The 10843-nt window shown below is 29.1% G+C and overlaps 1 protein-coding gene across 10 annotated transcripts in view; it reads right to left on the reverse strand.

Annotated features, from left to right (window-relative positions):
• Positions 1-8917, reverse strand: part of LOC106679171 (uncharacterized) — a 28317-nt gene extending 19400 nt beyond the window's left edge. For 3 of the 10 annotated variants that reach the window (XR_010844604.1, XM_014418165.3, XM_014418160.3), the window contains exons 1-4: positions 8687-8917; positions 7359-7418; positions 5848-5907; positions 1763-1810 (exon numbers count right to left, since the gene is read on the reverse strand). Coding sequence is in view for 9 of the 10 variants with exons in the window: in XM_014418165.3 (XP_014273651.1) it covers positions 1763-1810; positions 5848-5907; positions 7359-7418; positions 8687-8699 (181 nt within the window). In the remaining variant the exon portion in view is untranslated. Of the gene's footprint in view, positions 1-1762; positions 1811-5847; positions 5908-6820; positions 7138-7358; positions 7419-8440; positions 8576-8686 lie in introns of all 10 variants that reach the window. The other 7 variants (XM_014418166.3, XM_014418164.3, XM_014418168.3 and 4 more) reach the window with 6 other exon arrangements.
• Between the last annotated feature and the right edge of the window lie 1926 nt (positions 8918-10843).

The raw sequence follows: 10843 nt of genomic DNA on the forward strand, positions 1-10843 counted from the left end.
TTTTTCTTCTCCATTTTATTATTTTATTTATTATTTATGAGGTTCTATAAGTTCATTTTTATTTTTATTAAATTTTCAAAACCTTAATATCCCTTTCATTACAGATTTGGCCCGAAATAGATATACGTCCTTTCATTCCAAACTCTTTACCCATCCTAACCCGTTAGTTCTTAATCTCTCATCCTTAGCATTCCCTGTTAATCCTTCGAGGTGTCTGAAAAGAAGATGGCCACCGTACCTTCTAATTTAAATTAATGATTGAAGTAGCACCATTGGGTGGTTCCTTTCCAACATTATCAAGTGTTCAAAACTTTCATCAGATTTACTTATAGTATTTTTTTTTTTTTTTTTGTACAGTTGTAAATTTCAATAAATAAATCAATAAAAAAAAAGCGTTCTGAACAATTTTTAAAAATAATACTATAAGGCACTATGTTATGCCTATTGTGCCATGTGCGGCCCACCCCACTCTCAACTTGAGATAAAGGGAAGCCTCCTAGGATAATATTGGAAACTTGTTAAAAGCTTTCAGCTTACACACAAACATCATGGTCTAAGAGGAGAAAATAGTCAGTTATTTCACCTCAATTTTAGATCACTTTAATGAAAACTATGTACAATTACTAGTCAAAATTGATGAATCTGTCAAGAATAGTAAAGGAGAATAAAAAATAGCGGCTGTTGAAAAACTTTAAAAAAGATTAATTTTTCATTCAAAACTCTATATCTTTAAAACTACCTAAAACACTAAAAAATCTAATAGAATGTCATTTGAAGAAGATTCAATTTGCTAAAAGAGCTATTTAAGTTAAATCATTCCTAAGACATATTTTTTAAATAACAATATTTCATAAAAAATGAACTGAAAACTCAGTAGTTAATGAATTTATTTTGGGAAATCTTCATCTCAGGAATCATATCAGACGTAGAGCTGTCAATTACCACTCAAATCAAAGCTATTTTAATGTGCTATAAAGTAGTTTATGACGTTTATCTTCTTAGGAGTAGTAATTTTCATATTTACCAAAATAAATTCACAAGATGTTAATTTCTAGTTGTTTGGACAAAACTTTTGGGTTATGAAAAACTACATCACAAGAACCATTAGATGTAGTACACATGTCTGCCAGCAATCAAATTAAAGCTGAGTTTAACATACTATAAAGTAGTTTATAATGTTCATTAGTTTTTATATTTTATAGTTTTATATTTTCATATGAATATGAATTTTGTGAATGTAATTTTGTTCGAACAACTAGAAATCCATCTATTTCTTATATATTGGCAAATATCATGAAAACTGCTGTTCTTTAGAAGGTAAATGTTATAAACTACTTTATAGTGCATTAAACTAGCTTTAATGGCTTTAAACAGCCTGATGTACTATCAGAAGAGATAATAAAATAGTTCTAACAATAAATAGTCACAAAAATATGTGTGGTCCGCCAAGATATTTATACCCTAAGGCTCTCACAGCCCACCTATGGTCTGCAGACCACTGGTTCAAGAATAAGTAGAAGGCAAAATTGATGTTCTATTTTAAAATCTTCATCATAATATATTCATAATATTAAGAAGTTATTAATCTATTGAAGCCCCTCAATTTTTAAACAACTTTTATTAAATTTCAAGAAAGAATTTGAGAATCAAAGTAGAGATTCGCCACTTCTCCATGAAGTTCCCCTTCTTTTGAGCCGGAAGAAGGATTGATATTACGGTAATATAGATACGTATAATTTTCATTTTTAATATTGGTGCTTACCATAGAAAAACTGTGACTCATTCTCTTGTTTGATAACAATTGTAGGTACTGTAAAAAAAAAAATTTAATTATTTTACTTGAAATGAAAATCATCACAATAAAATTTATAAAGAGGTGTAGATAGTTGACCGTAGATTAATGCTCGGTTTGTCGGGGGGTGCGGTCAGCAAAGAACAACATAACCAGTACTAATATTTCCCTCCTCTAAGACACAACCCCTGATGAAGACCTGAAACTCAGGTCGAAACGTCGGCATAAAATAAATAAATATCGTTTTGTTTATTTATGTTGTTCTTTGCTGACCGCACCCCCCGACAAACTTCTTCAAGTAAAATTTATAAATTTGTTGTATCGTAAACTTGTAATAGCACTTATCGCAAATAATAGAAAAAAGTTTAAATCCAAACAATAAATGGAATTAACTACCTTTATAATCTTTTTCACGCGAACAACTTTTAAAAGAACAGTATCGTTACTGATTTAAATGTTAAATTTTAGTTTTAAAATTCAGTATTGAACTAGCCTAAATATGTCAAAAAGAATGTAAATAATGAATTTTATTCATCTTCCTTGACTAAGGGAAAAAATATAGATAAGGTAATTATAATCACAAGAATAATTAGAGTGTTCAAGAGTGAACCCCTCACTATAGCGCAGGTCAAGGGGAAATGAAACTATGTGTGTTGTAGTGAAACAGCACTATAAAGGGGGTAGAAAAATATATATCATTGAAACGATAGTGTAGATGTATATAATAAACGATCTTGGTTAAAAAAAAAAATAAAAAAAAAAAAAATTTACTTTGTAGATATATATTTTGCTAATTCGTGCTTTTTTCCCTCAAAAAATATCAGTTATTTAAAGTTGCTTTAAGAATTTCACAGCAACTGCTTCATAATTACTACTTTAATGAAAGAAATTTGCAACAATTTTCCAGCCTCGATAGATACTTCAACCCTTTAACCGATACATATTTTGTACCAGTAAGAAATAATTAAATTACAATTATTTTAGAAAAATATGTATTTCTCATCAATAAGCTAGTAGGTACAAAAAAGTTGGTACCGTATCTGTATCAGTAACCGTCTAGCATTCGTCCTTTTCACGTCTGACACTATGATCTACATTATTGCTGTTACAATATTAAAAAATTTAATTATAAATTTATTTTATGAGGAGAAGATGGTCACGGGTGCGGACAGCAAAAGACACAAATAAACAAAAACTTAATTATTTGTGTCATTCAAACTATTAACACCTGAAAAAAAGTAAATAATATTTCTTTGTACCGACGTTTCAACCTGAATTGGTTGGAAGATTTTTTTTGTATGCTTGCACTCTATCGATTGGTTAATTTAAATAAAGAATATATTGATATTAAATGAAAAACAAGATTGGATGAGATATTTGGGGGATTCGGAATTACAACAAACTAGAAAATAATACCAAGATTTATACAAGCAATATTCTCCAAATTGTGTCAATTTTTCAAATGATACTTAAATATTATCCTACCAACAAATCTGATTAGTAAAAAAAGACTTAAAATAATATTCCTAAATTGTTGGAAGATAGTCAATAAAGGTACAAAAAAATATGAAAAAACATTTATTGGTAACCTGTTATTGGTAACCTGTTATTGGTAACCTGTTATTAATAAATAAATAAATAGTTTTTTCTTACAATTTTGTACCTTTATTGACAACCATCCAGATTATCTTTGTACAATCTACTGCATGTGGTCAACTATTATTTTTCCAATATTCCTGAATCTTTTTGTAATAAAATAATAACAAACAAATTGGAAATATACATAACAATAAATTAAGCAGATAGTAGATGGTACTAATAGAAGATAACATATAATATTGTGAAGGTGATAATTATACAAAACACCTGATACAAAAGTTATTAAAAACCAGGCATTGCTCACGTAAATAAAGAAATGAACATAATGAAAGGTGAGGAAGAAAATATAAATGATACTTGACCATAGATAATATATATGATGAGAAGATGGTTGGGGTGTTTAGGGGTCAGTAAAAAACATAACAAGTTGAGAGAACTTATTTAACCGTGCCAACGTTTCGGCCAGAGTTTCTAGCCTTCATCAGGACTAAGAACAAAGAGTAAGATAACAACTAATGAATAAAAAAAAAAAAATTAAAAAGAGAATATATAAACAGAGTGACACAAGTAAATAATCATACAGAATGAAAATTATTAAAATAAAGTGGAGAAAAAAGTGGAAAGTAAAACGTTTAATTAATATGTAAGTAGAATAACATAATCAAGGAAAGAAAATTTTTAAAATTATATAGTGCAAAGAAATGTAGAAATATGAATATATTAATTTAATAATAAATAAAAATTAGTTGGTTATAGAAAATGTTAAAAAATATGTTATAAAGGTGGCGAAATTACCAGAAGGTGAGAATACGTTACAAGTAGTTTGGATTAGTAAAAAATAAAAAATAAAAAAATATTATAAAATACATATTTAAAAGAGGAAAAAACAAAAAAAGTATAAAAAGGTCACGACAAAGGCATGGATGGTAAGAATTAAAGGCGGATGAAACATTCAATTAGCAATCTTCCAAAAAAAACAATGTTATATGAACTCAGGGGACCTAAAACGGTTTATGTCTTTCAAAAACATGAATTCAAAATTTTTAGCGAAAAAGCTACCCCTTATAGTCCAAACAAAGTTAAGTGAAAGTGGAAAATGGACATAATTTGATTGTTGTTGAACAAATAAATGATTGAAAAAATATTGGTTACATGGTACAATTGACTAAAAGTTTAATTAAATCACTATCTTTCACTAGATGATATTTTTAAAAATTGCAAAAAGACAGTGAGTATCTTTGAATATTTAGAAATTAAGTTTGATTTTAATCTCAATATATAATGAGGTGAAAATAGTTGACTATAGATTAATATGAGGAGAGGATAGTCATCAGGTGTAGTCAACAAAAAATACAAAAATAAATGGAACTTATTTAATTGTGCCCAAGTTTCAACCTCAATTTCAGGTCTTCATCAGGGCTGTAAAAAACAAAATGAGATAACAACCTTAATTCTGAGACAAAACATTAAGAAAATAATAATAAACAAGCTAAGTAAAATACATATTAATAAATTAGGTAGTTAGTAGTAAATTAATACTAATAGAAGATAAAATATAATATTGTAAAGGCAAGAATTATACCTAACCTTAACACTGAATTATATTTTTTTTTTTAAACAGTGTTCATGTAAATAAAGAGATAAACATAATGAAAGGTGCAGAAGCTTTAAACGATGAATAATAGAATAAACATAATAATTACATTTTTATTATTTTTATACTATTATACATCATTTAAACTTTCTTGCACACCTTTCCTTATGTTTATCTCACTAAAACACTGTCTAATTTTTTTTATTATTATTATTTAGTTTGTATAATTCTTACCTTCACAATATTATATTTTATCTTCTATTAGTATCAATTTACTACTAGCCACCTAATTTATTGCTATGTACTAATATACTAAGCTTGTTTATTATTGGATGCTGGAAGACTGCTGATTGACCATGTGTATCAATAAATGGAATATGGTCCCGGGTGTGGTCAAATTAAACTTAAATAGTAATAGTATGTACTATTTAAAAATAAATTTTAAAAAACGAGATAACAACTTTAAATTGGAGACAAAATATTAAGAAAATAATAATGAACAAAAAATGGAATATGGTCTGGGTGCAGTCAAATTAAACTCAACTCAAATAGTAATATTATTATTATAATATGTTGTATCTGAATTAAGGTTGTTATCTCGTTTTGTTTTTATTCAGCTCTGATGAAGAGCTTAAATTCAGGTCAAAACGTCAGCACTAATAAATAATTATGTTTATTTATGCATGTTTTGTTGACCGCACCTCCGACCATCTTCTTCTCATAAATATATACACACACACACACACACACACACACACACATATATATATATATAAACTCACACATATATGCATACATATATTACATAAGTATAGAGGATACTATGAGATAATCGCAAAATTTTAAAATAGAAAATGCTTACTATCAGCTTCCATTTCCTCAATCTTTTCCTCTTCTATAAAAGTACTAGAGTTCTTCCAATCTAAAAAAGAAAACAATATATAAGACAAATATGCAATTTATCTATTAGCTAGAACATATCGCCTTTTTCGATGCTGTTTACATAAGACATCAGATCCTGCTACAGGAATTCAATACTCTCTACTCAATAACACTAAACATTTGAAGTTAATTCAGAATATATTGAATTATAATAATTTAGAACACTAAATTTTATAGTAATTATTTGTTTACTTCTATTATTAGTCCATTTATTTTTTTACTTCTATTATTGGTCCTTTTATTCTTTTCAACACTTTTTTCTAATAATTTGGGGAAAACTTCATTTGCATTAAAAATTGGAAATTAATTCAGAAGAAATTGAATCATAATAATTTAGAATAATTTTATGTACCACATAAATTTCAGGTGTTATTCACTTAGTCAGATGCACTTACATCACCTACGCATGATGTGAATGAAAGCGGTCAGGTGGACATAGCAAGTATGGAATACAAATCTTTTTACTTTTTTTTTGCTTTTATATAAAGTCGGGGTCAGGGTTCTCATTTTTTTTTTTCCAGGACGTGGCTAGGATGACAGAGAATATAATACTTGATTCCCTGAGAATCATCCACCACCACATGCATGGAAATTAATGAGTACGGGAATTATCCAGAGTGTTGTTTTATTTATTACTTTATTATTTTAATATTTGTTATATAGGGGAATTAGATGATCAAATGAAATAAGGGTTGTGAAATAGAAGGGAAAGAAAAAAAGGAATAAATTGAAAAAACTTGTATTTAGTTTGTAGACTGGTATTAATTGTAAAAGAAAACTGTGAAAAAAAAAATGTTATCTTTCTATTATATAATATCATATACGGATTGATCAGTATGCTATGGCAACCCGATGTATTTGGGCAGCATGAATGAATAAAACATTTCTTTCACCTTCTTCCTTGCCGCATACACCAGAAGACCTCAAAGATACCAGCAATGCCGCCCTAAATTACTAAGGCTCCACCTGGCTTGCCCCTACTGCCACGCCAAAGCCGATGACTAGCTGACCAGCCTCTGATCGAAAAAGGTCGGTTTTTTCCAGACACCAGGTGAAGATTCATGGCATTTACCATTTTCGCTCACTGCTCAACGTGGGCGGGGGAAGCAGCAGGGAAGAATAGGTTTTAGAACAAGCCTTTATTGATAGCAATATTACACGATCTTTGAAAAAAAAAAATTATACCTACTGGCCATGGTTGCATCAACTGCTAATGGAAAACAAAACAAAATAATTATTTTAATAAGTTTTTGGTGTTTAAAGTAATGACAAAAATAAAAAAAAATTTACCACTCGCCACAATTGAAACAACATGAAAACAACAAATACATATAAAATTGTTCCATGAGATAGTATTCAGAAATGGTATAATAATTGTATTATCAGTGATTCATAAGTATATGACAAAATTAAAAAAAAAAGTTAACTTACTTTCAGCTTCAATTTCATCTGTCTTTTCTTTTTTAATAGAAACACAAGAATCTCTCATTCCTGAAAATGAAAATAAGAAAATTAATGATCATTTTAGGTGAAGATATGATATATTTAAAAAAAATAAATATATTTGATGGCAATCAGTTAAAATTTAACGTTTTACTATAGAAAAATAAACTCCTATTTAGATTTTTAGCTGATCATCATACTAATGAATATTATACAAAAACATTAATTGAATTAAATTAATGATTTATAATACAGATTGTTTGAGAGTGGTTTATTTATTTTAACACAAACTTCAAATGATCCACTTTTTCTCTCAACTATTTATTTTAAAACATCTCCTATGCCTTATTTTGCAGGCTAATTGACCAAGTCATATAAACTTTATAATTTCAATACAAAACTATCCTACAAAAAATTGTCTTTCTTTAACCTCATTACTAATATTAACAACCATTTAGGTTGTTAATATTTCAGTCTATGGGCCGAAATGTTGGAGATGTTTTAAAATAAATAGTTGAGAGAAAAAGTGGATCATCTGAAGTTTGTGTTAATAAGTTAACTGAATTGTGGAAGAAGTAATTAGCCACTTATTATTTAATTTGATATGATAGAGAACATAGTGTAAACATTCAAACATATTTTAATAATTTTGGCCAATCTGATTTTAATTTTAAATTTATTGTAGCAGATTAGAAAACAAAAATCTACACTTCCACACTCATATTAAATAAATTTGTAATAAAAGCCAACTTATTACAACAGCAAGATATTTCAAATGAGTTAAAATTCTCTAGTTTCCTGCTCAAAACAAATTGAGATTAATAAATGCTAACAGGACATTAAAGCATAAGCTGCTAGCCAATCCATTGCACTACTCCACTTCTAAATTAAACATGAATCATAGAACACTTGAAGTGAATCACTTAGGTTCTTACTTTAAGATTCGATATTTGAAAAATAAATAAATATCAACCTAATCTTTACAAGACTTTGGAAATAGAAAGAAAAATCTGACATACTATCTTATACCATTGTAATATTTTAAAATACAACATTAAGACTAATATTACCAAAACTTTTCCACCCAGTTCCTGAAACTCAGGTTGTCCCAACTGATGTTACGCTTAACAGATTTTAATGAATTGTATAAATACACATTGCTTAAGGGACAATCAACACAAGATAAACACTGCTCGATGATTAACCTAAGGATCAAAACCATTTAGAATTAACAATTCAATCCCCCAAAAACTCATCACTCACGACCAATAGTCATTATAATACAAAAATAAGTAATAAAGGGGAAAGTTCCTCACCAATTTCATCCATTTCTATTCAATAATACAACTTGAAACAAACTGACAGGACACAATCAAATAATAATCAAAGTTTTCAAAAGATAAATAATAGAAACAAACTAAATCATCTCTTCTTTCCAATGAAGTTGATACTTCACTCTTGTTTAATACTTTTTCTTTATAATAATCCTTACAAAGATCACTGAAGAAAACATTCACTTGTCACTTAATCAACACAACTTTAATCAGTTTATCAATCATTCCAGAATCAAAAGTTCAACTGTGACATATCGATAGTGTCGATTTGATATAGTAACGATATTTGTATCAATTTTCTTTATCATATCAATGGTATCATTGTAGCTCTCTGATAGTACCCTGAATTTGGATATTTTTCGCCGATATTAAATATTATTTCTAGATTATAATCAGGTAAATTACTCTTAGCCAAGTCAACAACGCTTTTTTGTCACATCATATCTGGGGAAAAATAAATTTTACGTACTGATAGAACCTAATCATATAGTCTAGGAACCCTAAGAAAGAAATCCATTTAATAGGACTGTAAAGATTAATCTGCAAATATTACTAACCCTTTGCACTCGGTTGTCCCTTCAGAGGGGACAATGTAATCTAGTATATCACTTGGTTGTCTCTTCTGAGGAGACATGAAAGTTTATAAGCAATTACGGTAAATGAGATTATTACACCGCATTTTTTTTAAAAAATGCATGTTTTCCTACAATTTTCCATTAAAATGGCACAAATATCAAGGTGCATGATAAATAAATAAACCGGTTTTACGTCAAAAGAGAACGCACAAAGTGGATTCACGACAGAATATACACTTCTCCAATTCGTTAAGTAATATGTAGCAGAATTGGTGGTACAAAAATACACCAGTATGGCTCAGTGATAAAAGGAAACTTGATAAGATAACAAATAAATCCAAAAACTGAGAAAAGAAATTTATAAGAACTCACACTGTATTGAAGGTATCGAATAGTAAAGATCTCTGCACTAATAATACAGTGTTGTGGTTTCTTAATTTAGCATTAGTAATTTCAAAACCATTTCTTCATCCTTTCTTTCATTTTAATAAAAATAGAAAAACAACTAAACGCCAATGAGTTTCGTGTTGTAAGCTGTAGTGAAGACGAGTTTCAGATTGATATTTATACAGACAGGTTTAACAAAGGGCCACTAAGCAGCTAAATTACATAAATAAAACTGCCCTACAGTATCCTTTAATAATGTTACTCTTACCCCTGTACAACTGATCCGCTATCTAGGACACAAGACTGGAAAGACGGAATTGCTCGTCGATTTGAACTATTATAGCACTTTCTAGACAAATTGTCTGAACTTCCAACTCATTACAAAAGACCTATCTACATGAAAATAATAAGACCTATCTAGACAAACGGAGTTGAGTTTTAGGGCTCCACTAAACCTTCGAATTCCTCTAGTATCCAATTCTTACAATCTAAAATTCTTCGTAAAATCCTCAATGCTGCTTGCTTTGTCACAATCGTCCATCCACAAAGACCTTAATGTTCCATATGTAACCGATCTAGTCCAAACCAGGTATCAAAATCCTTCCAATATAAACTCCCTAACCATCAAAACTTTCTAGTTTCTAACCTTACTTCTTCTTCTATTCCTGTCAATACTCCGAGGCGTCTGAAAAGAAGTTGACCTCGAGACCTTCTAGTGTAGAAATATGATTAGAGAGTTACCAATGGATAGTTTCTGTACATGATGGCTGTATCACTCCGTTTTGATCTTTAAGTCCTAAACGGTGGATTTTAGTGAACTATATATAATTAAATAATGCGTGGAATGAGTTCATAAAGTAATAATTTTAATTAAGTTTTTAATATAAGTGGTATGGTTGTAAAACACTTGTTCTCGTTGTATATAGGCCACAAAAACCAGTTATGGGAATAGCAACTGGTTAATGACCATACCACTAACCAAATCATTATTTTATGCTACTCATTCGAGGCAGAATTTATTGTGTTTGATTACAACTTTTTCAGTAAGATCCACCGTTTAGGTAGAAAAAGCATTATATTAGATCCGAATCAGTTTGGGTTTAGAACATCCCATTCTACCACACAACAGTCTCATCGTGTGGTTGATGTCATATCTTCCACATTGGAGCACTGAATG

The sequence above is a fragment of the Halyomorpha halys genome, unplaced genomic scaffold (genome assembly GCF_000696795.3).
Source record: "Halyomorpha halys isolate HHAL.00 unplaced genomic scaffold, Hhal_1.1 Scaffold181.1, whole genome shotgun sequence".
Classification (NCBI taxonomy): domain Eukaryota; kingdom Metazoa; phylum Arthropoda; class Insecta; order Hemiptera; family Pentatomidae; genus Halyomorpha; species Halyomorpha halys.